Source organism: Macrobrachium nipponense, chromosome 21 (assembly GCF_015104395.2).
Source record: "Macrobrachium nipponense isolate FS-2020 chromosome 21, ASM1510439v2, whole genome shotgun sequence".
NCBI classification, from domain to species: Eukaryota; Metazoa; Arthropoda; class Malacostraca; order Decapoda; family Palaemonidae; genus Macrobrachium; species Macrobrachium nipponense.
The window spans coordinates 29,381,635-29,409,626 of NC_087212.1; the positions used below are offsets into that span (position 1 = coordinate 29,381,635).

A 27,992-nucleotide genomic window follows, 5' to 3' on the forward strand; every position below is an offset into this window, starting at 1 on the left:
TCCAAATTAAAGGAACAAACAGCACAAGAAAGCAAGCAACTGCAACCACAGATCCATTGCATATACAGCTACTTGTGAATGATAGGTTTGTTGAAATAATTTGCTTATTTAAAACAGATTTAAATCTTTAGTTTCTCCCAGCATCCTGACAAGCCATCGATGGGCATTCCATCTTAACCTGATCCAAGGTTAATCCAGATTTTAACCTTAGCACATGTGGGTTGATTTGTCTTGACAGTAATGGAACCACAGGTGTCGCATATTTCCTATGTCTCGGTAATGGTGGGGGAATGAACTTAAATGATCTATTTGATCATTAAGAATTATCCCTTCCGGAAATCTGTGCATTGACATGTAACACAGACTGCATCTTGAGCATGGCAATCCATACAACACCTTAGTATCCTTTTTTAGTTCTAATAGTCGGGCAGGTGTTTCAGACCTCCTTGAGAGATCATTGAATTGACGAATCAAGTCAATCACCTCCGCGTATTCTATTTGACTGCAGAAGTTAGTTCACTCCTATCCTCTGACAAATGTTCGTGTGTCATGGCCGTCCGACCCTGCGACCAAGGCATCTTTGATCTCTGATGATCGTTGTTGGATCGATCTTGAATAGCCACTTGGAGAATGTGACTGCCTAAATGCTTCTATGCTTGCGGATCTAGAGCGAGAACCCTGTCTATTCCTCCAAGATGACGGTACTTGTGAAGCCAAACTAACCTCTTATGTATTTCCATTAACCCTTAAAGGCCGATTGGACGTATTAAACGTCGACGAAAATTGTCTGTCGGGTGCCTAACTGACGTATAAGTACGTTGACGCAAAATAGTTTTTTTAAAAATTCGCGGAAAAATAGTTATAGGCCTTGAGGGATGCTGGGAGCTCAAAATGCTTTCTTCTCACACCAGCAAGCATCAGCAACGCGTCGTCGGAGAGCAATCTTTTGCCGCAATCGAGTTTTGCTGAACTTTTGCGAGAGTTTGAGTATTTGTGGTGGTACAAGACGTAAGTAGAGATGTCTGAACGTCGAATGGAGCGTGAAAGGCGCGTACCTCTCGGGAGGGATCGTGTGAGACATAATTTGGACTTGGATACTGGCAAGGGACCAAGCACCCAAGATGACCTCGCTCCTCAACTCCATTCCGTGCAGCCTTGTGTGACCAAAAGTGTTCAAGCACCATATCGAGTGTCTCGTGTGCCTTTTATAACCCCTAGGAAGCATCGGGGTGTCCTGAGGGGCATTCGTAGGCCTTTGGGAGGCCTCGAATCAAAGGACACAGACGATTACTTGTTAGAGTTTGATCGGGAGCATGTCGCAAGTCCTCATTTTGATGGCGGTTGGTCATCTAGTGACGATGACATCACTCCTGATGTTAGTGATGATGAATATTTGCCCCCAATGTCCGTACGAAAGTCACAGGCTGAAAGTGAGTTGGAGTTCAGTGGTTTTAGTGCTTATGAGGGGGAATCTGAGGAGGAGGAGGAGGAGTTGTCGTCATCTAGTTTGGTTGTCGATGATGACACAGAAAGCGAGGGCCTAAGTGAGGGAGATGGGCCAGTGGGGAGTTTCGAGTGCGAAACCGTGCCCAAGGTCGGAGCGTCGCGCCAGCCAAAGTGAAGGCCGGTCGTCCGAGAGCAATGAGGGGTGGTCGGAGGACCCCAGTATGGTGAATTAAAAAAAAAAACTTTTTCCTTCCCTCCGCGCGCAGAATCTCTGCCGCAAATCTCCGAAATGCTTACGTCCCATTATCGTAATATTTGCATCGTTTCATAGAGTTTTATATATGAAAATGTCCGCAATTTTATGTAGAATACAACAATAAAGAGTTCATGGTCATAGCTTTTATCACTTTTGAAATATTTGCACATAAATCACGATAAATAGAAAAAATCAACATTCAGTCAACTTTGACTCGACCGAAATGATTGAAAAGCAGAATTGTAAGCTAAAACTCTTACAGTCTAGTAATATTCAATCATCTATCTTCATTTTGAAACAAATTGGAAGTCTCTAGCACAATATTTCGATTTATGGTGAACTTAAAAAAACTTTTTCCTTCCCTCCGCACGCAGTATCTCCACCGCAAATCTCCGAAATGCTTATGTCACATTGTCGTAATATTTGCACTTTTATATTAGCCGTTATATAAAGTTTTATATATGAAAATGTGCGTAATTTTATATAGAATACAACAAAAAATAGTTCATGGTTGTAACTTTTATAATTTTTGAAATATTTGCATATAAATCAGGATAGAAAATATCGACGTTCGGTCAACTTGGACTCGACCGAAATGGTAGAAAAACTCAATTGTAATCTAAAACTCTTACAGTTTGTTAATATTCAATTATTTATCTTCATTTTGAAACAAATTGGAAGTCTCTAGCACAATATGACAATTTGTCGAAAATTGCATTTTTCCTAACTATACAAACCTGAGGTCCTTTAACAATAGGAAGTAGCTAGCGGCAGCTGGAACGGTCGTAAGCTTCGAACAAGGGGAGAACAGTAGTTAACTTCTTGTCCGACAGTTGCGCAGCGTAAACAAATCACTTTTGCTTTTGGCCCATGCAAAATACGCAGAGTGAGGGGTGGCATGAGGAGGGACTATATGTAAAGGACCTCAGGTTTGTATAGTTAGGAAAAATGCAATTTTCGACAAATTGTCATTTGTTCCGATACGTAATACAAATCATTGGTCCTTTAACAATAGGAAGACTCACTTCTTGGTGGGAGGAATCTGAGTCTTTTGATGAACAGACTGGTGTTCGTCCATCCCTGGAATGCCTCCCTGGTCGTAAGAGCGAGGGAGGGATCCAAGCCCTTGTCTGATTGATCGGGGTCTGCACCGCAGGATCAATGGTCAGGCCTCTGGGCCAAGTACTAAGAGAGAGGCAAGCGTATCTCTTCGTACCAGCAAGCAAGAACTTGTTCCTGTTTGCAAGAGACAATCATAAAATTATGGGTTTGTCTCAAGCTGGCATCCACTTCCTCCCCCTTGTTGGAGGAAGTGGTGGATATACGCTCCTATCCCTAGTGAAAGGGATAGGATGGGGCTCTGTTGAGTAGCTCACCTGCATCTTGTCCTTATCCAGCAGGGTGACGACCGTGTCCCTCTACCCACAGGTAGAGGGGAAGAAAAAGATGGGAAGAGGAGCCAGTCACACTCTCATTCACTCATCCTTTCTTACGGTCACACCAGGACTCGATGCTCTTCAGCCTGCGAGGGTCTGGGTTCGCTACACAACGTGTTGAGCAGCCACCACGGGTCCAAAGGAAAAAGATCCAAGGACCTGTGGGCAATATCCCGAAGGTAGAAGGAGGTGCATATGGTCTGGTTGGACCAGACCCCTGCCTTCAGTACCTGCGCTACGGAGAAGTTCTTGCGGACAAAGCAGCATCTCCTTCGCATCGAAGGCGGTGAAGTCCATTAGGGAGGGGATTGTGAACGACTCAAACCGATCGTCAGGGACCGAAGGGTTCTGAGTCTTCGCTACGAAGTTCGGTACGAAATCGAGCGTCACGGATCCCCATCCCCTGGATGCTTGACTTCGTAGGAGAAGTCATGCAGTTTCCTCAGAGGAGAAGAAGGGAATAGTCGCATGACCTATCCCTCTTCTCGACTTCGGTGATGTCCAGTACCCATACTGGTCTGTCCGTCTGCCAAGAAGAGTCTCGCATCCTCCTATCCCCATGCAGCGAAGTTCTCGGTAGTGGATAGGACACCGACACTTCATGGTGGGTGTTGATGGTATGGGTACTGTGACAAGCTATTAAGACGAAGTAATGATTGCTCTGTAACAACCGAACTAAGTCAACAGCGTAGTTCGTAACTGACTCGGGCGCTCTGACAGCTGCCGCCTGACTGCGTTCGGTAGGAGGCAAGTTGTCCAAGCATCCGAGTAAGTCACGTGACTTTCGCCCTTAAAAGGGTTATGCCGAGAGACCAAACAAATAGTGTATTTGTTTGTCACCTATGCCGGACGGTGAGGTGATTATTCTCTTAAGGCATGTGCCCAACAGGCGAAAGTCAATTGCCTTCTAGAGACCGAGGTCCCTGAAGGCAAGACATTCTCATAGTTGTTGAAGCTCAGCTAAGGAGAAACAACACTATGTGCCGTTGAAGACGAAGGTAGACATTGAATGCAACCTACGTCTTCACAGACGAATCGAGAGAAGGATTCTCAAGATTCATAACCTGTGCTTACAAATGAGTGAAAACGCTAACTGCTATTTCAATGCTGTCCGGTGAGAAGTCGTAGTTGCAATGAAAGCGGGGCGTTCTTCAGTAATGAAAAACAGGGGAGAGCCGCCTGAAGAACTACTTCTCATGGGCTGAACGTTTGGAAGTAGAGCTGGCAGGTGTGGGAGTAGGCGATGTCTTTCAATACATCTGCTAATCCGGGGTGAACAATGAATAATTGCACACCTACGAATACGATTCCGCAAAAATCATTCGCATTATCGCAGTGCGATGCAGCAAGAGACTATTACAGAATTCTGTTACCGTGCGGTAAACAGAAAGATGAAAGTTGAAGAGATATCTCTGTTGTAAATTCTCGCAATACTGAAGGCGATGAATTCGAGCGTCACAGCAGTAGATGGTCATTCATGTATGCAAGAATCCCCGTTAATCAGAGACTTAAGTCCGTGATTGTTGGGCAGAGATACGGTTGGTATTCAATCAAAGCAGGGCAGAAAGACATAACCAACCGTGCATCTCGAGGCGGCAACTGGTACTGAAATGCATCGGGCAATTCAATACGCAGTAGCTGTCGCTGACTCGTCATCCTGAGTTGCCAAGTAATCCTTTCCACGAAGGAATGCGTTCGGCTAGAACCACCGAGCATAAAAAGATATGCTCGAGCAATTATATTTAGGCGAAACAAATTTCGGTAAATACAAAAGCTGAAATGGTGTTGTCGTGACAAAACCATAAGTATATAAATATTTAGGCGAAACAAATTTCGGTAAATACAAAAGCTGAAATGGTGTTGTCGTGACAAAACCATAAGTATATAAAATTGAAACTGGAAACTCCTGGGAGGTTGCAGGCAACCCCGAGTTGCAGTTCAATTAGAATACTCCTCGTCTAAGTCGCAATCCGTAGAGTAACTAGGATATGCGCCTACCCCTCGGACAATTCAACTGCTTAGCAGAATCATGTCGCGAGGTTAATATACGTAGTATATTTGTAGGATTCTGAACAACGATCTCCGTCCTAAATTCTTTCCTTCAAGAAAACAAAATAAGGATTGGAGATCGACCACCTTCGATCTCTATCAAAGAGAGTGAAGGAGAAGTCTTCCTCGAAGGAAAGCTTCAATGGTGAACAGAATAACTAAGACGATAGTTCAAGCCAAACTGGATGTTCCCGTCCGTTCTTCTCTATTCCAGTTGGTCCGCCTACTGAGGATACTAGTCTTCTTTCAGCAGCAGTCTTCTTCCCAATGCTAGAAATTCCAGGAATTCGAGCATAGGCGAGGTTCCCAATTATCGGGGATTCTCATCTCGCTCACTTTGGACCGTGGTCTCGCCTAAGTGTTTGGAGATCGTAAAAAACTCGAACACTCTGAATGCGCTAGAAATTCCGTAGAATTCTAAGCACTCTGCGAAACCCCCACCGAATTCGTCAAACGATATCGGCTGGTGGTCCTCTCGATTCCCGTAGAAATCAAGAATGGGGCAGGATCCCTCCTCAACGACCGGGACTTACGTCAGGTAGGACCCGAAGGTCCCCCGGTAGCGCAGTCCCCAACGTGGGATCCTACAGAGAAATCTCTGTAGGATCCCTCCCATTTCCTTTGTAGCCGTAAGGAAAGAGGGAATGGGGGAGGAATTGGATACTCGCTCGCCTTCCCAATGGAACTAGCAGTTGGAGAAGAGTAGGAGCAGCCAGATGGCCTCTCAGAGTCTGGGAAAACGTATCGTCAGGAGAAAACGTTTTCCCGAGGAGGGTTACGAACTCTCACTGTAGGTAAAGGTCTGCCGCCACTGTGAACGTCGTCTGGGTGGGGCTGATCGACACATGACAGGAGAGAGCCGATACCGTCCTCCGACTCATTCCAGTCCTCGTCGAGGTCGAAACCTCTCAGGAGGACCGAAGGAGTATTTAAATACGGTGTCCGAAGACACGTAGAAACGCCGCTGTCGCAGTAGAGGAGGTGGAAGTAGCTTGATCGACCGGCCAGAACTGAGAGAGCCTTCTTGTCCGGAGACGAGAGACTCTGGTTCAAGACAGAATCGGCAAGCTCCGATCGCGGCAGACCCACCGTCGGTTTGGGTTCCCTCTCGGGCCCCAAAACGACTCGAGCAGAGACGTGGGCTCTGCTGGTGGGAGCGGCAATCCTTCCCCGAGGTCGTTGCGCTGACGAATCAGCGCCATAACCTCGACAAAGTTCCTCTGGATCTCGGAAGTCATAGCACCTTGCAGAGTAGGACCGTCAAGCCCCTCGAACAAGAGCATTCCGAGAACCTCCCACTTAAGGAGGAGGAACTGCGATATACCCCTCTCGGATTCCTCCTGCCACTTGCGCGTACGTCCTGGTCGGTCCGAAGATCGTACCTGGTACTTACGGCGTCGTGACGGGATCGTGCGGGGTATGCCCCTCACGATCACCCCGCTGTGCCTCGCTCTTCCTGGTGCAAACCGAGGAAGTTGCAGGCATGGGAGAGGAAGACATGACGCTCCTCTTTCGCTCGCTGGCAGAACCAGCGGGCTTGGAGGGCTGCAGGCGATCGCCACTTTGCAGGCCTAGTCGAGCCGTTTCCCAGGGAACCGGCTGGACCGAGAACAGCAGCCCCGATCTCGTGTGCAGAGGAGCTGCTGCTGGTCCCCCTATCCGCCCGGTCCCTGTGGGAGCGGCGGTTAGGAGACCTGCAGAGACCACTGTCGCGGTGAGACCGGTGCGTGTCCTCGTGGCGCGTCATACCGCTGGTACCAGCCGAGGCTGGCACCAACGAGGGAACCTCTTCCCAGCCAGCTCGTGGCTGGTCAGACAGTCATGTCTACCAGGGTTACCAGCTGGTCGCTGCGAGAGCGGCCGCTGGTCTGGCGAGAGTCACATGAGCGGCTCTCACCAGCTTCTGCTCCGTGCCACGTACTTGGCGCCAAAATTTGGCTATACGCTCTCCCGCGGGAGATCGTATACTCGGAAGTTCTCGCGAACGAGAGACCGAGCCGGAACCTGACGTAGCGGCAGCGCCGCAAACACCAGGCGAGGAAGTACCCGGTGGGTATCGTACGCCTCTGGTCCCCGTCTTCTTCTTCCTTGCGGAAGGGGAGACGGGCCCTGTTCCCGAAAGAGCAGGAGGACCGGCAGAAGAACCCCCCCGTCCCACGGGAGTGGAACGAGCCCTTAGAAGTTCCCGAAGGAGCCTTCTTAGGGGGGAAACCCGGGTTACCAGCTGGTCGCTGCAAGAGCGGCCGCTGGCCTGGCGAGAGTCACCTAAGCGGCTCTCACCAGCCTTCTGCTCCGTGCCGCTGAGTGAACTCTGGCGCCGAAACTTGGCTGCACGGTCTCCCGAGGGAGAACGTACACTCGGGATCTCTCGCGAACGAGAGACCGAGCCGGAACCTGGCGTAGCGGCATCGCCGCTAGCACCAGGCGAGGAAGTACCAGTGCTAACCGGTACTCCTCTGGTCCCCGTCTATCTCTTCTTACGGCAGGGGAGACGGGCCCCGCTCCCGAACGGAGCAGGAAGACCAGCAGAATGGACCCCCCGTCCCACCATTGGGTGGGGACTGGACCCTTAGAAGTTCCTGAAGGAGACTTTCTTAGGGGGGAAGGCAGCCTTCTTCTTCTTCGCCTTATGGGCCTTAGAAGTCGAAGGGGAAGAGGCAGCAGCAGACGATGAAGACGAAGATGACACCTTCCTCTTCTTTCCTCTTCCTCATCAGCTCACGCAGGACAGTCGTCAGGTCCTCCATTCAGGCCGGAGCCGGGGCTATTGCCGAAGCAACACGGCCCGACTGCACCTGTCCGGAAGGACCTGGGACTGGGGAAGACACACCGTGGGCAGGACCAGCATGGACAGGCTCAGGAACCAGGAGCGACAGGAACAGCAACCAGCTCAGGAGCGGCAGGAACAGCGGCAGCGGTAGACCCAGAAGGGACAGCCAAGCCAGCAGCGGGAACCACATCAGCGGCAGGTACGGCAGGCCCAGCGATCGCCTCGTAGAATCATCGGTAGCCAGCGGGAACCTGGGTACTGGCGGCCGGTCCAAGGGGGCGAGCGTGGCTGGTAACAGCGGAAGTCTGGGGCAGGCAACACGAAGAAAACAGGCGGCGGCGGCATATCCCCCCTCGGTACGGCGGCGGCCCTAGTAGCGGCAGACGGCGTCACCGACACAGCATGGGGAGTGTAGACCAGGCGGGGGGGGGAGCAGCATAAGCGGCCGTGGAGGTAGTAGTGGAGACCGCCCCAGATCTCGCTAGACGCTGCAGCAGCCCGTGGATGCTAGGCACGCCCTGCCGCCGCGGTGGTCCATACCTGTCCAAGGTCATCTCCCACGGATGTAGCACCTGCGGTAGCACAGATAGATTAGTAAGAGGGGTTCCCTCACGCACGGGGGGAAGACATGCCCCACCCCGAACGCAAGGAAGACCCCAAATACAAAATACAACGAGGAAGCTGAGCGGGGGGCAGGAAAGAAGACGAAGAATCGGATACCAAGGGAGTCGCGGGAGAGCTTTCCGACGACTTCCTGGCAGACCCTTCTCGCTTCCCCCCTACCCCCGCACAGCAGTGAAAAGTAATATGAAAATGAAACAGAATACTGCCCTTGCGATTCACTTCATAGAACTTAAAGGGGAAAAGATCAATTCCCGGGTAAGAGCGGAAACTTGATCCATAATAATATGATGCTATCATAAAATATATATGAAAATGAAACTGAATACTGCACTTGCGATTTCACTTTCACAGAAAATAACCGTAAGGATCAATTCCTGGGTAAGAGCGAACATTGATCCAAATTAAAATTGATGCAAATAAATAAATGAAAATGAAAAGAATACTGCAATTGCAAATCCACTTTCATTGCATTCTATCATACAAAATAAGAGGCTCGTGCCGAGCGCAATCACGCTCTCGGCAACGAACGCACAGGGCAAAAATATAATGAAAAGAGTACTTACATTTTTCAATTACACACTTTCGGCCAAAATACATGACTCGGCGCGAGCGCGCCCGCCCTCGGCACCGAGACATAATTCAAGGGTTCAATTCATGAAAAGAGAGGAAATCGCCGCATCTACGGCGATAGCTCCATGTTGGTTCATAATTAAGTAATGAAAATGAAAACAGTGTACTTACAGTTTCATTTTCAAGTCAAACAAACCATTAGTAGAAAACACAATATAAACAAAGCATATGACGATGAAGCGGGCAGAGAGCGATGACGAACACGTCCTTCACACCCGCGGCCGAAAGCAAAAGTGATTTGTTTACCTCCCATCGGACAAGCAGTTAACTACCGTTCTCCCCTTGTTCGAAGCTTACGACCGTTCCAGCTGCCGCTAGCTACTTCCTATTGTTAAAGGACCGATGGTTTGTATTACGTATCGGAACAAATTTCGATTTATAGTGAGTTTTTTAAAAAAAAACCTTTCCTTCCCTCCGCGCGCAGTATCTCCACCGCAAATCTCCGAAATGCTTACGTCACATTTTCGTAATATTTGCACGGTTTCATATTAGCCATTACATAGTTCTATATATGAAAATGTGCACAATTTCATGTGGAATACAACAACAAATAATTCGTGGTCATAGCTTTTATCATTTTCAAAATATTTGCACAAAAATCACGATAAATAGAAAAAAAATCAACGTTTGGTCAACTTTGACTTGACTGAAATGGTCGAAAAACGCAATTGTAAGCTAAAACTCTTATAGTCTAGTAATATTCAATCATTTATCTTCATTTTGAAAGAAATTGGAAGTCTCTAGCACAATATTTCGATTTATGGTGAGCTTTTAAAATAACTTTTTCCTTCCCTCCGCGCGCAAATCTCCGAAATGCTTACGTCACATTGTCATAATATTTGCTCAGTTTCATATTAGCCATTACATAGAGTTTTTTATATGTTAATGTGCACAATTTAATGCAAAATACAACAAAAAATAATTCATGGTTGTAGCTTTTATCATTTTCGAAATATTTGCATATAAATCACGATAAATAAAAAAAAATTTGACATTCAGTCAACTTTAACTCGTCTGAAATGGTCGAAAAATGCAATTGTAAGCTAAAACTCTTACAGTCTAGTAATATTCAAACATTTATCTTGATTTTGAAATATATTGGAAGACTCTAGCACAATATTTTGATTTATGGTGAATTTTGAAAAATGATATTGTTAAACTACAATAAAGTTTTGTACATACTTACCTGGCAGATATATACTTAGCTATAGTCTCCGACGTTCCCGACAGAATTTCAAATCTCGCGGCACACGCGACAGGTAGGTCAGGTGGTCTACCTTACCCGCCGCTGGGTGGCGGATGTACGAACCACTCCCGTAAGCTTGTCAGATTTTTCTCTTCCACCTGTCTCCTGAGGGGAGGCTGGGTTGGGCCATTAATCGTATATATCTGCCAGGTAAGTATGTACAAAACTTTATTGTAGTTTAACAATATCATTTTTGTACATGAACTTCCCTGACAGATATATACTTAGCTGATTGGCACCCTTGGTGGAGGGTAAGAGACAGCTCAATAATACAGGTAAGACGGGAAACAACTAATGTTGTAGGATATAAAAACCTTGGTTCTCACCTTTTCAGGATGAAGACTTCATAGATACTATCTCTGAGTCTGCATTGCCTGGAGAGCTACAGCTAGGACGTGACCTGATGCTGAAAGACTCTCGGATCTAACCACTGGGGATATGTGATCCCCTATTGTGGTAGAATCCAAGTCGGATGCTGTTAGAGGGACCTTGTCCGCTTACCTAACAGATCCTTACCACTACCTCTGCAAGGAGCCAAAACCCACCAGACCACCTAACCAAAATACAAAGGGTTAATATTACGACAAAAAGAGGTGCCTCCTGCAACCTCTTTCAGACAACCAAAAAAACAACAATATAAAATATAGGGTAACATATAAAAAATTTACACAGGATAAGTTTCAGCTCCCTGCCCCAGCACCGAATCCGCCGATACGAAAGGACCCAAGGCGAAGCATTTATCATATGTGATTTTTACATCACGTAGGTAGTGGTTTGCGAAAACCGATTGGCATCTCCAAAAAGTCGCCTCCATCAAGTTCCGCACAGACATATTTTTTCTGAATGCAAGCGAAGTTGCGATGGCTCTCACCTCGTGAGCTTTCACTTTCAGTAGTCTAAACTGATCTTCCTTACAGGCAACATGTGCCTCTGTAATAAGGCTTCTCAGAAAAAAGGAAAGAGCATTCTTCGACATGGGCCGAGTGGGGTCCTTTACGGAGCACCAAAGTACATCTTGATTAGCCTTAAGTTGTTCCTTCCTCTTAAGGAAATACTTCATAATTCTCATAGGGCAAAGAGTCTTTCAGGCTCTTCCCCTACTAGAAAAGATAAACTACGAACTTCAAAGCTCCTGGGCCAAGGGCGTGATGGGTTTTCATTCTTTGCAAGGAAACTTGGGAAGAAACGAACATACCATAGAATCTTCCTTAAACCCTACATTGCCCTCAATAGCTTGGAGCTCACTCACTCTTTTAGCTGTAGCTAGGGCCAAAAGGAAGATAGCCTTCTTCGTCAAGTCCTTGAAAGAGGCTAAGCCAGGAGGTTCGAATCTAGACGATCCAAGGAATTGTAGACTACGTCTAGATTCCAGTTCGGTACTACATGATGGACGCTTAATGGTTTCAAATGATCTAATAAGATCATGCAGGTCCTTATCATCGGATATATTTAAGCCTCTATGCCGAAATACCGCCGCCAACATACTGCGGTATCCCTTAATAGTGACACAACCAGATGACATTCTTCTTTGAGGAAAATAAGGAAATCCGCAATTTGGGTCACAGAGGTACTGGAAGAGGAAATGTTCTTCCTCTTGCACCAACGTCTGAAGACATCCCACTTTGACTGGTATACACGCAAGTGGAAGGTCTCCTCGCTCTTGGCGATTGCTTTAGCAGCTGCTGCTGAAAAAGCCTTTCGCTCTGACCAAACTTTGGACAGTCTGAAACCAGTCAGACTGAGAGCGAGGAGATTTTTGTGGTACCTGTCGAAGTGGGGTTGTCTGAGTAGATCGCTCCTTAGCGGGAGCGATCTTGGAAGGTCCACCAACCATTCCAGTACCTCTGTGAACCATTCTTGGGCCGGCCAAAAGGGAGCGATTAAGGTCATTCTCGTTGAATCGGACTCTACGAACTTCTTGATAGTTAGCCCCAGGATCTTGAAGGGGGGAAACGCGTAGACGTCGAGTCCGTTCCAGTCTAGAAGAAGAGCATCTATTGCTACTGCCTCTGGATCCGATATCGGAGAGCAGTAAGGATCCAGCCTCTTGTTCCTTTGACGTGGCAAAGAGGTCTATGTGTGGCCTGCCCCATAACTTCCACAGGCTCTGGCATACATCCAGATGAAGGGTCCACTCTGTGGGAAGGACCTGATCTTTCCTGCTGAGGAGATCTGCCTCTTACAATTTGCCTTGTTTCCTCCCGTGCACGAACCTGGTGAGAAGCTTGATTCCTCTTTCTTCTGCCCACAGAAGAAGGTCTCTTGCTGTCTCGTACAGGGAGAAGGAATGCGTCCCCCCCTGTTTCCTGATGTATGCCAGAGCTGTAGTGTTGTCCGCGTTGACCTGCACTACCGATCTTCTGACTTTGGGCTCGAAAGCCTTCAGAGCCAACCACACAGCCATCAACTCCTTTCTGTTGATGTGCCAGGCTACCTGGTCCCCCACCCAGGTACCTGACACTTCGTTGGTTCCCAGAGTTGCACCCCACCCCATGTCCGACGCGTCGGAGAACAACACCAGGTTGGGGGTCTGTGATTGAAGAGACAGTCCCTTCGCAAAGAGGTTGGGATCTGTCCACCATAAGAGATGTTTCTTGATGTCCTGGGATAACGACAGGCTAGAGAACGTCAAATCCTGAGAACGACGACTCCCAATTACCGATGAAGAAAGAATTGGAGCGGTCTCAGGTGCAACCTTCCTAGGGAAACGAATTGCTCCAGAGAGGAGAGTGTTCAGCAGACTCATCCACTCCCTCACTGTGCATACTTCTTTCCCTAAGAAGGTTGTTACTCTCTCGAATCCTCGGGCTATCCTTTCCTGCGAGGGAAAAGCCCGAAAACTCAGAGAGTTCATCTGTATCCCGAGATACACACACTCTTGCTCGGGAATTAGTGATGACTTCTTGAAATTGACGAGAAGTCCCAAAGCCTTCGTCAATTCTAAAGTTACTTGTAAGTCCTTCAAACAACGATCTTCTGAATTGGCCCTTATTAGCAATCGTCGAGGTACATGGATATCCTCACCCCTTTCAAATGAAGCCATTGAGCCACATTCCTCAAAATCCCCGTGAACACTTGAGGGGCCGTCGAGAGGCCGAAACACAGAGCCCTGAACTGAAAAATTTTCCCCCCCATCATGAATCTGAGAAACTTCCTCGAGGAAGGTGGATCGGTACGTGGAAGTAAGCGTCCTGAAAATCCAAGGAACCATCCAGTCCCCTGGACGAAGCGCTGCCAGCACTGATGAAGGCGTTTCCATCGTGAAACTTCTTCTTTCTACGAAAGAAGTTCAGGGCGCTTACATCCAACACCGGTCTCCATCCCCCTGAGGACTTCGGAACTAGGAAAAGGCGGTTGTAGAAGCCCGAATGAATGATGGTCTGTCACTAGTTCGATAGCCCCCTTCTCCAGCATCTGATCTACTGCTAGATGGAGAGCTTGATTCATGATGGGGTCTCTTGTACCTGGCCGTCAGTTCCCTTGGGATGGTCGTCAAGGGAGGTCTTTCGACGAAAGGGATGAGTAACCTCTCCTCAAAATAGAAAGGGTCCAAGGATCCGCCCCTTTTTGGGCCCAGACTTCTGCAAACTCTAAGAGTCTGGCGCCCACCGTTGTTTGAAGGACTTGCAAGTTATTTGGGGGCTTTAACAGACTTGGCGAAAGTCTTACCCCTTCTTGAAGGTCTACGACCTCTAAACGTAGAGGTTCTTGATGAAGATGCCCCTCGAAAGGGTTCTCGAACACTTGCCTTTTCCTTCTTAGCCTTGGTAGGGAAGGAAGGGCGAGGTTTTCTTGCCGACTGTGCCAAAAGGTCCTGGGTGGCTTTGGCCGAAAGTGACCTCGAAATGTCCTGCACTCGATGTTTCGGGAACAACTGAGTAGACAGAGGAGCAAACAGCAAAGAAGACCTCTGAGCATGGGAGACCGACTTCGTTAAGAAGGAACAGTAAACCGACCTCTTCTTCACGATGCCGGCCCCATAAAGGGAGCGATTTCACTCGCTCCGTCTCTTACTGACTTGTCCATACAAGGAACAAAACACACATAAGATCATCTGGTGAAATTGACTCTGGCACTTCAATTTTCTTGGCTAGGACTCCCAACGACCAATCAAGGAAGTTAAATACTTCTAGCACTCTAAACATACCTTTGAGCAAATGATCCAATTCGTTCATTGCCCAAGTCGTCTTAGCAGAGTTAAGGGCAGTTCTCCTTGTCGAATCTACCAGTGCCGAAAAATCCGAATCAGCCGAAGACGGTAGACCCAATCCTAAGGGCTCTCCTGTTTCGTACCAGAAACCAGCGCGTCCTGATAACTTCGAAGGAGGTAAAAGCGAACATCGTTTTCCCCGCTTCTTCTTTGGAAGCCATCCAGGAACCAAAACTCCTCAGTGCCTTCTTCATAGAAAGAGTTGGCTTCATCCTCACACAAGAAGAACTCTTCGCTGTCTTCGCCGTTGAAAAAAGTGAGTGAGGAGATGGAGGAGCCGTAGGCGTAAGGGAATCCCCAAAAACTTGTAAAAGTAGCTCTGTAAGCTTCTTGTAAGAAGAGACAGCAGCAGAAGTGTTCGGTTCCTCATCCGAACCTTCTAGGGACGTCTTGTCGAGGCGTTCGGAGCGCGGAAGATCCTTAGGTGACGAAGGGATCCTAGCAGGAGTTGAGCGAGAGGTTGGAGAACTCCCTCTCTTAGAAGAGTTCACATCCACTGGAGAACGATGAGAAGATCTGGGAAGAAGTATACGATGAGACTCCCTCTTCGAGGTATACGGAATCTCAGCCGAAGGAGAGGTAGGGCTCCTACTCCGAGAATTCTCGGAAACATCCGCAGGGCGCTTACGAGGAGGCGAGCGCCTACTATACTCTATGCACCTATCCTGGGGCGAGCGGCTGCCAGGAGAAGAGCGCCTATCGAGAGCAGAGCGCTTGCGCGGCTCTCCATACCTGTCCAGTTGCGTACGATCAACGGAAGTTCGACTGGAAGGCGAAATGCGCCTACTAGGAGAAGGCTGCTTGCGAGACTCTTGACGTCTAACAAGAGGGTAACATTCAGGAGAAGGGCGCTTCAAAACTAACGAGCGCCTACTTGGAGAAGGGCGCTTCCGGGATTCCTGGTGCCTACCAAGAGACAAATGGTCAGGAGAAGTGCGCCTAGAAGCGGGAGAGACGCCTACACGGAGAAGGGCGCTTGAAAGACTCTTGTTGTACTGCCCATTAGGAGAATAATCAGGAGTATGACGCCTAAAAGAGACGAGCGCCTACTAGGAGAGCTATGTGCAGTAGGCTCTTGGCGCCTACCTTGCGGGGAGCGGGCTAACAGTAGGCCGTCTATCATGCACACGACTCCTACCAGACTCTTAGATGCCTGTCAGGAGAGAAGTCACGATCCGATACTCGAGGAGAGTGACATCTGGAAGAAGAACGCCTACTTGTATAAGGGCGCCTTCTATAATCTTGAGGCTGCTGAGGAGAAGTCTCACGCGAGGGAGTTGAAGAAATCGCGTGATGAGCAGGTGCAGTGCGCTTACCGGAAGCGGGAATCCAATCTGGAGAAAAAACTTCTTTCTCCATAGAGCGTCCTACCGATGTTTGGCGCCTGAAATTGAAAGAGAGCCAGGCGAGCGAGGGCGCTTCACGCGAGTGAGGGCGCTCCCGCGAGCGAGGGCGCTCACGCGAGCCCCCACCTTCATACGAAACCTCCCCATATGAAGGAGAACGATCCTCTGAAGAGCGGCGCCTAGATCTCTTGATCGGAAGAGAAACGTCCTTCTTCCTACGTGATCTAACTGCTAGAGAGTCTGCTAGCGCCGTGATCTGAGCTTGAAGTCCCGCGAGTACTCTCGTAGGAGAATCTTCTAATTCTTCCTCGAGCAGGCGCCGAAGGCGCGGGAAGCGCCTTGAGAAGAAGAACGATCACAGGATTTTCTTGTGTTTCTTCGCCTCCACCGACGATTCTTCCGGGAAAACCTCCGGACTAGAAGCCAAAGGACTGCAGGGAGCCTTCCAAGCCCTCTTCAACGGGCGCGACGCATCCGGGGAGTTCCAACCTCTCTTCGGAGAGGGAGACGACGAAGAGGAGAAGCATTGGCGTAGGAGCTCCTTCTTGTAGCGATCCGAGGCAGCCTGGGGAGCGTACTTCAGGATCTGCCGAGGGACGCCTGACCGGTGGGGGGCTCTCCCTAGCCCTCCTGCGGCTTTCGACTTTCCTACTCCACTGGAACTGGGAGTCTGGAAGAGGTCTAGGCCTATAGAGGTTACTAAGGAGCCGGTCAGACGCACCCTCCACAACACTTGGGGACACTGCACTGATCACTAACACTCTCCTTACCTTCCAACTGACGAATCTTCTGATCCACAGAACGATTCTTGGCTTTCAGAGCTGCCGCCTCCGAAGGCGAATCTCCGGCTTCGGTGCGGGGAGCCGGGGCTGCAACTTGGAAGAAGGTTCTAATTCTAACGTTAGTACTATTAGGATCCACATCCAACTCACTCATTCTAGATCTGCTAGAACGTCTAGAGGAAGCCTTACGCACTCTATCACGTTCCAACTTCCTAACATAAGAAGAGAGAGCCTTATATTCTTCTTCATTCAATCCCTTACATTCACTACAAGGGTTAGCAAACGCACAATCATTCCCCCTGCATTTCATGAAACGCGTGTGGGGGTCTACCGAAGCTTTCGGCAACCTCACCTTACATCCTTCATTCACGCAAACCCAAACAACACCGAAGTTTTAACTACCGATTCTAGATCAGACATCGTTAAAGAAAATCAAACTCAAAATCAAACCGGTCCACAATCAGCGTATGCCAAGCCAACAAAGCGAATACGTCACCAAAAGAAGTCCAAATTAACTCCAGGCAAGCGAGAATCGAAAAACTATCGAGAGGAACCGACAACAGTTGTTATCGTTCCCGCGACAGAGAAAAATCTGACAAGCTTACGGGAGTGGTTCGTACATCGCCACCCAGCGGCGGGTAAGGTAGACCACCTGACCTACCTGTCGCGTGTGCCGCGAGATTTGAAATTCTGTCGGGAACGTCGGAGACTATAGCTAAGTATATATCTGTCAGGGAAGTTCATGTACAAAAACTCTTTTTTCACGTACCGAGCGTTACAAATTCATGCACCAATTTGTGATAATATTTTCTCTGTGTTGCTTAGATCGTTTTACAATGTGTTATATACCAAAATGATAGCAATTTAGTGTAAAATACAACAACAAAATATAACTCGTTAGCTTTAACCGTTTTGCTCACAGCACAATTTGTCTATAAATTATATATAATTTTTTTCGCGCTGTCATATATTCCAATATTTATATATGATAATGATATTTTTTTTCATTTCTGATGGTTGTATACTAAATTTCAGGCAATGACAAAAAAAGGAACCAAAAATGTACTCTTAATCTTGAAAACTAAATGTGCTGTGATTTTTTGAAAAGAACTTTTTTTCCGCTTCAGCACTCACTCCCGAACCCCGCCGGCATACGGGAGACGATTTCTGAAATACTGCTTAGGCGTTTAAGGGTTAATATTATCCAAGTTCGTTGGGCTATCATTCCCCATGGCCACCTGGGAAGTTGACCTTGATCTTCTAGCGTCAAAGTGAACAGCTTCTTTCATCGGTGTATCTGGAGAGGTTACCACCTCTTTTTATTTGACCATTTAATGAGAGCTTTTTCATCCTTCCTTCTTATTTCAAGAGGTCTTACAGGAGAATCTGATATATGTTCTCCGTTCTTCGTCAATTGATGTCCACTACTTGTTGATTTCCCCAACAGCAATGGAGTATCAACTAACCGTTTTGTCCTCACTGTTGGCATTGTCACCTCAGCCGCCATTCCAGTGGCCATCAACCTTTCGTCCGTGCGGACGCATCTAAATGACGGCAGTCATTGTCACTAACTTTACCAGCCACTGCCTTCTTCACTTTGTTGCTGACAAGGATGTGACAGTCCTGGCTCGAAGATGAAGAATTTAATCTTCTCCTCTTGGCACAAGAATCAGTCACAAAGTCCCTTACCCTCCAAAGCTTGACTGGTACACACAGTGACATCATCGAGTTTTGTGATGATGTCGAACTAGAGGAAGACGAAGAAGACAACGATTCATGTCTTCTTTTTGTCTTTCTTATCTATTTTGTCCTCTAAAGCTTGTAACTTCTTCATAACTGTGTGTACTATCGAATCTAAAAGCATATTTGTCTTCGGAGGCAACGAGGATGTGACATCATGGAGGTAGCCATGTCCATCTGTGACGTCGGTTGTGATGTCACCAAACTAGATGGGAGACGGTGAGCGGCTACTGCTGGTATCCCTGTGTGTGCTGCAAAACTGTTTCCAAAGTTCTGCATTGCCGGACACTTGTAGTCGATGGGCTAGGAGGGAAGTGTGACATCACATAGTGTGACAGTAACCCTTCAAAGGTTGGTACACCAGATAGGCCTAACACCGACCGTATTCTTTCCATCCTCTGTGCATCGGGGGCTGAAATCTGGAACAAAGATGGCAATGCTCCCCTTCTTCCTGCCAGGGATGATGGAGTGTAATTAGGCACAAAATTACCCAAAACCCCTCTTGGTGTTTCAGATAACGAATCGTTAGAAGAAACTGAAGGGTTATGAGAAACATCAAAACCAGGTGATGAAACATATGGAGCAGCCGGATGTATCACCAATACAAAAGAAGCTGAAGATGCTTGGTCATCTAAAGATGGCGGCGACTCCTTTCTTTTGTACTGGTCTTCCCTACAAAACTTCATCCATTGTTCCACCGACCAACCACAACAAACTGAACAAGGATTGGTAATAGTTCATAAGTTTTCTCTGCACCTACTACATGTTGGGTGAGGATCCGTAAGACACTGATGTTAAGAATCTTGAACAAGGAAAACCACTCACTCCAGGGCATTTCCTTTGTCTCTTGCGAGATCCCGAACAAAGTTCCCTTGTTGAAGCAAAATTCTCCATATCTCACAACTTACACACACCTAGCAGATCACACCCACACTGAGATCACCCAGAGAAAGAAAAAGGAAAATTATGAAATTAAATGGGCAAACTAAACCAGCTTTAAAGAGATAGAAAGTGATCATGTCCTCTCTTAAAGACAGTAGGAATGTAACTGATATGTCAATGGACGCCCAGGGCATTCTGGGAACTACAATGCCCCGTGACCTGGTACAGATGCCAATAGTCCCTGGACCACAAATGTTTTTATTAATGCTACCAGTTTCCAGCTTGGCACTAGTATTATCCTAATGTTAAGACCGAAGGTTTGTTTCATATATGAGCAACTGAAGTTTCTCCCATAAATAACTGTCAAATCTAAACCATCAAAGACTTTATTAAATATAAACAATATGTTATCAATCATATATACAAGCTTTATAACATTCTAAAGCTTAAGTGTGGTCAATAGACTGTACGGATGAACGACTTCGTTACCTTCCAACATCTTAGTTGGGTAATTAAAAGATCATCTATAACTGATCTTGTAAATCAAATGAACCACAGCACTACAACACTAACATTTTAAGCCAAAATTTGTCCTCTTCATAACTTATGAAACACAAATCACAATATCAAAATACTAGACTTCATAAGCTGCGCCACAAATTCCTTAACCCCTTCGGGACCGTGACGTTTCTACGACGTCAGGGAGGGTACAGTGACACTCCCCATGACGAATATACGTTGTCATAACTCCATAGCGCAATAGGGAAGCTCGTAGTGTTGGGTTATGTCTCCTATTGGTTTTTGCAGGCGTGGGTAAGCTGTACTAACAGACACTAAGCTCTTCCTACTTTTTTTTTCAGCTAATTGTGGACATTCTTGGCTATGACGTCACAGCCTCCTCATAAGTTGATCATAGTCATGGTTGCGTTCACGCAAGTTTTTTCACAATTTTTTTTTTCTCTGGTGATTTTTTCTTTGTTATTTGCATTTTTACTGTAAAATCATGAGTGAGAACAGTGACATCTCTTCCGAGGAATATGTTCTTTCTGAGAAAGAGTTTGACAGTGGTGACGAGCTCTCAAGTGATGAAATAAGTACAATGATGTGGAAGAACGAGAGGTAAAAGGTGGGTTACATATGTTACCAACATATTAGAGGATCATCTGTCCAACAATGTTGCCAGACTTTCGTGGAACCATTTTTTTTTTTCAGGGGTAAATCAAGCGCTTACGGGATGCACTTTTCTTATGTCTGGGGATGCATATGCTAATTTTTTTTTTTTTTTTTTTTATGATAACATGATGAAAAGTCTTTGTTCGTGGGCTAATCAAAGAGCTGCATTATTTTTTCCAAGAAAATCCCCAGAAAAAAGGGAAAATTCATGGGTTGATATGGTGAGAAGTAAAAGTAAATCTTATATATAGTATAGAATATGTGTGTATGTGTATATACATATACTACACGTGTGTATATATGACTTCACATTCATTTCCATTAATATATAAAGCAGAATAAATGTTAGTATAACCTCTTTTTCAGGGCTAAACGGGCTCTAGGGCGAGTTGGGAAAATGTGGGATGCAGTATCTAGCCGATTATGCCCCATGCAGTACCAAAGGGGTTAAAATACTAGGCATGTAACATATACTACAAGCTGAAAATAAAGAATAAATATACACCTAATACTAAGTTCATAACTCCACAGTAAAACAAATATAACATATCATGTTCTAACCCTGTTGCAGAGTTGACACTTCAAGGTCTTTTTGTTGTATTTTTTCTTCTTGTTCTTCAACACGTGAAGTATACTGGCTTACTTCTTCCTGCCTCCGTTGCTCTTCTCGGACTGCTTGTACTTCCTGGAATTGAGTTACAAAATGTTATGTAATACATTAACACATGACATACGCAGCAATGTTATCTTGCATATTTTCAAATAAGTTTATAACAGATAGTGCCTCTAAAGGTGTTAAATCACTATTTCTTTTATTTATTTGTCCTTTTAATTTTACATTTTTGGTTATCCATTTACAGTCTGAAGTAGCAATGACCCATGGCATTCATTCCATAAATTTGTATCCTACCTTTCCATAAGGGCAATTGCCTTTTTAGAGAATGGCAGTTGCCCTTATGGCTCAGGAAGTTTGGAGAATCTTTGAAAAAAATCCCATGCAAAGGGGGTGAAAAAGGAAGTTAGGACAGTATTCCTCAATTAGGAATTTTTCTATCATGGCAAACTTGTCTCCAAAAATGTTCATGACCATGGCAGCAGGTAATAACAAAATCTTCAGCAATAACAAACTTCTTTCCTGGAGACAAGCCCCAATTGTGCATCAGTCAGTAGTTTAGACTTGTACAGTTTTGGCTCAAAAAATTCTAGGCTTAAGGTTGCACTTGCAAGAGGAAAATTTACCAGGATTCTAGTCACCTGCTTTCAGTAAATAAAACATGAGGATGAAGAGCTATAATTAACTTTAGTCTACTAACAAGTTTTAGGAACAGACCCTTTTAGGATAAAAAGTGGCTAAAACTACTATGTCTGAAGGCTATTTATTGCCCTAAAATAACCTTAAAGAGCCCAGGCAACTAAGGTTTCTGTATAACAAATGACTGTCAGCTAAAGGTGATTATGATGATCTAAACAAAGATACAATAAAAATTTAAAAATTCTAGGTTTGATATAAAATTTACACTTTACCTTTTCCAAGCAGTCACATTTCTTCCTAGCTGCATCTAATTCCTCTTCTAAGTATCTTTCTCTTTTTTCTAAACCATGCTCTGCATTGTTTAACTTCCGATCCAAGCTTTCAACCTGGAAAAAAAGGTAATTTATAAATACATCACAGAATAGTTTAATGTTGAATGATCATTGTTAGCAATTAAGTTCATTTATAACATCAAAACAACATGGTACATAAGATAAAGCAAAGGTCATCAATTATACCTGATGTAAATAACCTCTTGATCTTCAGATATATCACTTCATATTTAAACCATCATTGAATGTGAATAACAATTCTCAGGTCTTAAAACATCATTAGATGTTCAACATGTAGTGTGAAAAGATCAAGTCTCGTTCTACCCTCGTAATCAAGACTAAAACATAACTTTCCCTTGGTGAACACCTAAATGTTGTAGACAGGCAATAAATGATTCTCTGGCAGTGTCTGCCTTATACAGTATTTCCCTTAAATGTGCTATTTAGAAGAGGCTTGAGCTGTCCAACCTTAGAAGTGGTTGGTTATGTGTCACATTACAATAATTTTCTTAAATAATCATCATACTGCATTTACATATCATTACAAAAACTTTTGGGCGACATGCATGATTATAAAGATATACTCTGGACAGTTACTGAAATACAAAAACAAGCAAGATGACAGGAGAGATCTTAGGGATTGGTGTGCAATATTAAATCCATTTTAAAGTAAACTATAGTTTCCACTGCCAGCAACTTTTCCAACTGTACAATTTACTTACCTTTGCATTCAAGGATGCAATGACTTCATCTTTCTCTTTGACTTTCAACTTCAATTCTTGTTGAAGTTTTGAAGAGTTTTCAGCTTTATCCTTCAATGAAGTGTTTTCTTCTTTAAGCATTGCAAGGGATGCTCGTAAAGTAAGGAGATTCTCCTGTTATGCAAAATAAAAAAAATAAAAATGATTGAAAATTACTTAAACATGTAATAAAGCAGTGAAAAAATCACTGAGAAACAAATGCAAAAGTCATCTTCATAGTGAAAGAGAGAGAGAGAGAGAGAGAGAGAGAGAGAGAGAGAGAGAGAGAGAGAAAAAAGTAAATCATTGACACATCTACATCTATTATATTCATGTTGGTTCAACATTTGAGAAGAAAAAACAAAAAAGCAAGGTCCAAAATTCAAAAGTGAACATTTACAATTTAGGATACAAAACTGAACCTTCTCTTTTACAAAGCCACTTATCTCAGAAACCCTCTAATGCCAATGCTACATTGCACAGATATACACAAATGCCTTCCTGTACACAGAAAGCAAACCAAATCTATTAGAATACCTCTTGGAGCCATGAGAATCTCAATCTAGTTATATGTTCTGTAATAACAACCAGAGAAATGAGGAAATAGGAGTAGATAGCAAGACAGATCCAGAAAATAAAAGAAATGAAGTACAAGGATCTAAAGATTGAAACTTCAAGCAAACGCATGTTGCACTAAAGTAATAGTTGAGCCAGGTTGGGCAGCAAGATGGAAGAAAGGAAATAGGTATTGCAGTAAATTAAAAGAAAGAAGTGGGTGCAGCTAGGGCCAACCGAGTGCTGCAAGCACCCTTTAGTACTGCCTACAGCACAGCACACTACCCTTTAATGGGAATCTAGAGGGTTACAGATGCCCGTAGAGTGAGATTATCTCCATTCCCATAGACTTACACATCCAATGGAAAGAGAGGGAGGAAGGAACCAAAATATAAAGTGATACGTACCTAGATCTTACATGTGATTTTTTTTTAGACATGCAAAACTCTGCAAAGTGGTTACGTTTAATTTTTTTAAAGTAATTTATAAGTTTTCACATTTTTATGTGATGTGTGAAACTGGTATGAAAAGTTTGTATAGGATTTTTTGTACATAAATCCTGTATGATGCTAACATTCTTTACATTAAAATACAGTAAAATCAATCAAAAACAGTTGTTGATGTAAACACTCTCTCTCTCTCTCTCTCTCACTGAGATAGGAGATTTTTTATGCATATGCACCGTGTTTCTTTTGTATACTGTAGTTTTATAGATAAATGTAATGTTACTTTGTTATTAATTTTTTCATATTTTCCATGCTATAATGAAAACTTATGCATTTCTACAGCAAATAATTTAAAATTTTAGAAGAATACAAATAAGAGTCCCAGTCTTCTCTGATCCTTTGGAGCAAGGGGGAGGGGCGTAACCTGTCAATTATCTTGACATACTAACAACAAAGGGTAAAAAATGTCACTCACTTATGGTGAAATAAAATACTGCTATGGAAGGATACTGAAAAATCTCTCTCTTTCTCTTTTTCTTCATAAATCATGAATTTCCATCTTTTGATACCTAACGTTGGAATAACTTCTCTTTATATCTCTCTTTTTCCAGTTATTCTCTCTGATATTTAACGTAAGAACAATCCTCCCCCACCAAAACACTCTCTATAATAATTCATGAACAACTTCACTCTCCTGATATTTAGCATAATGACAACCCTTATCCACTGCTCTGGGGACCAAACACAGCACTTGAGACAAGGATCAGTCACAGAGCACACAAGCTTGTGGCATATGTAAACGGGGTGTGAGTCTACTTCAAAGAATGAAAGAAAGCCGTTTCATTGCTGCTCTCCAACACCAGGGCAAAAGCGAGGTCTAGGCGTGGATGATTCTTGGGTTTGCAAGATTAACCAAGAATATAAGCAGATATTACAAATATGCAAAGCAAAACAAAGGAAGGAAAACACCAGCAAGAAGTGCAGACAGAACAGCCAGCACAATCAAGGCAGAGGAAGGCATAGAAATGCGTCCGCTCTGGATGAAGGTGATACCCCTCAGCCCTCCCACCAGTATTCAACGACAGAACTGTAGGTACATGAAAGATGTATTTAGTACACTATATGAACCTTCATATATGTATATGGATTAAATGTATTAAAAGTAAGTCAATCTTATATGTATCATGTACGATACATTGCTCGTCTGGCAGTAATGGTTCGCCAGTATAGCACCTCTCTATTCCTTACTTGCAAATAATTTCCACCTCTGTGAATTTGTTTACTCTTTATGTCCTCCCTTACCTTTTGATCAATGATCTCTCAATATCCCACTTTCACATCAAATAGTGGCTTTCATCTGACAGTGCAGCGACTACTGTGATACTGTCATCAACAGTGGATACAGCTTGCTGACAAGGGTGGAGGCCGAGGCCATTATCCTGCTGTGGGCCTAGACACCACTACTCACTTCACCTGCTAGACAGAAGTCTGACAGACTTTCCCTCCCCCTGTCAATCAACCACACCCACCTCATCCCTCCTTCACCCCTTACCTAATGAATCAGCTCCTGCCGTTAAGCCAACTACCTTGCTACTTCCACCACTGCACAGCACAGATGTTGAGGATTTGGTATCAAATGACCAAGAACTAACAAGAAAAAGCAAATGTAATTGCAAATGGCAAAGATAAATAAAAAAACTGAATGAGATGGAAAATGGCCCAAAAATGAAGTAATTCAGAAAACATAATGTGAAGTAGTTGCATGAGATGTTTACAATAATTGAGAGTTGCAATTACCATAAAAAAATGTTTACCTTTATTCTTTTATTATTATTATTATGAAATAGCACATATGGGCTAATAGTCAAGCATACTGTTGTACTTCAAGCCTACCACAGATTACAACTCTCAACCTTCAACATGGCAGGCAGACACAGATAGGTGTCAAAGTTAGTGACCTGCCTACCCTTTTGATTCAGTGAAATGTTTTAACAAGTTGATAGTCCTCTCCCATAAACACCAGTCTTAAGAATATTTCCCATCAGCCAAACTTCAGAAAATGCAGCCTAATACATCATCACCTCTTTTTGGTCTCCTATGCTAATATGACAAATTCCTAATCAATTTGTATTTTTCATAACTAACAAACCTTCAGTCTCAACATTAGGATAAATAACTTAGCGCCAGCTGGAAAGCAGTAAAGTTAAAAAATTGTGTACGCAAAGGACTATTGGCATCTATGCTTGTCATGAGTCTTGTGATTCCACCCACATACCCCTCTTTAACTCATGACCCTGTTAGTTACTAATCTCATTTTTCCAGTGTGCTCACAACAAACCCTAATATCTATGCATATTTCTGCTAAAATATGTCAGCCTGGATTTAAGGGAAGGACATTACTTTAGGCTTTGCGTTATTTGGTGTGGTCCGGTAAATCTTTTTTTGGAAGTGGGAATGATACAATATTTTTCTCAAGACCTCTTGAGAGTAACTGCATCTTCATTTAAATTATTTCAGCTAATGAAAGGTTAGGTAAAAACAATCTCTTTCTGATAGCTGGGGAAACTGCATCACTAACAATATATAGTAAACACACAAAACAGATTTATTTTGTAATGCACTCATGAGCATCATAGGCCAGTGCCTTTCTCAGGGTGTGTTTGGAAGAATATCAAAATGCTGGAAAAACCACACATCGATGTAAGATATTGTAACACACAACGACTTCACTTTCGTACAAAAAAATGTGAAGTATAAGGTATGCATTTCTAGAAAAAACAAGAAAATAAGACTTACCAATTGTAATATCCCTTGTGAGAGAATTTTAGAATTAAGAAAGACTAAGTCACCTTACCTTGCATGAGAGCAACTCTTGTTGACTAGACAGCTTTTGTTCCTTGAGCAATGATTCAGCTTCCTTGATTTCCAGCACCTGTGCTCTGAGACGAACCTCCACACCTGAAAGGTATTCACTTCTGAAACTCCTTCGATATTAAGAAAACCTTATTCATAAAATTCAACAAACTTTAACTGAACATTTCACGGTTGGCCATGAGGAAACTTGCATGTAAATGTCCTATAACATAAAATGCCTATTTTGGAAAAAATCTACCACTTATCTTTATTAATAGAATTTTTACATAAACAAAAACTTTTTCCCTTTAAAAAGAAACTTCAGACAAATCAAGTGAGCCCTATGTAAGTTCAATCAGAAATGCTTACGTGAAAAGAGCATTTAACAACTGCTATACAGTGGACTCTGTATTTACGGGGGATGCGTACCAGATCCCTGCAAATAGTTTGAATCCGCTAATACTTAGAACCCCCTCTAATAACACTTGTAACTACCTATCTTGAAAGTTCAAATACCAAATGTTTATCACTATGACATATCTTGTGCAGAGAGAGAGAGAGAGAGAGAGAGAGAGAGAGAGAGAGAGAGATTTTTCAATGTATCCTTTGACTGGCAAGTTGGCAATACTTGGACCCACTAAGTTGGCAACACTGACAATCCCACATTGGCCGTCAGGTTTCCTGACGTTTCTGACAGTCTCTCAACAAAAGACTGGGGTTTCCTTTATTATTATATAAACTATTAACCCTCTTACGCCAACTGGACGTATTTTACGTCGACATTTTTTGTCTCCTGTGTGCCGACTGGACGTATTTTACGTCGACTTACAAAAGTTTTTTAAAATTCACGGAAAAATACTTACAGGCCTACCAGCCTAAAACTTTTGAATCACGCGCCTTGGGGGATGCTGGGAGTTCACGGATCAAGGTGTTGTTTTGTTTACAATCGTTACGCAGGCGCGCAAGCGCGAATTTCTTTCTTGCCGCACTAAAAAGTATCTGTGACACATCTCGGAAATTATTTCGTCACTTTGACATAATTTTTGTACCATTGTAAATTAGCCGTTACATGAAGTATTATATATGAAAATGTGTGCATTTTTATGTAGAATACAACAAGAAAATACTCATGATTGTAGCTTTTATCAGTTTTGAGATATTTTCATATAAATAACGATAATTGCCAAACTTTCAACCTTCGGTCAACTTTGACTCTACCAAAAT

At 44.3% G+C, this 27,992-nt stretch overlaps 1 protein-coding gene across 1 annotated transcript in view; it reads right to left on the reverse strand.

Moving 5' to 3' along the window:
• The window catches only part of LOC135197440 (kinesin-like protein KIF20B), a 329,336-nt gene that overhangs the window by 50,342 nt on the left and 251,002 nt on the right, over window positions 1-27,992 (reverse strand). Inside the window, 4 exon segments of the mRNA XM_064224510.1 lie at window positions 21,152-21,275; window positions 22,115-22,228; window positions 22,897-23,049; window positions 26,770-26,873. Coding sequence (XP_064080580.1) covers window positions 21,152-21,275; window positions 22,115-22,228; window positions 22,897-23,049; window positions 26,770-26,873 — 495 coding nt within the window.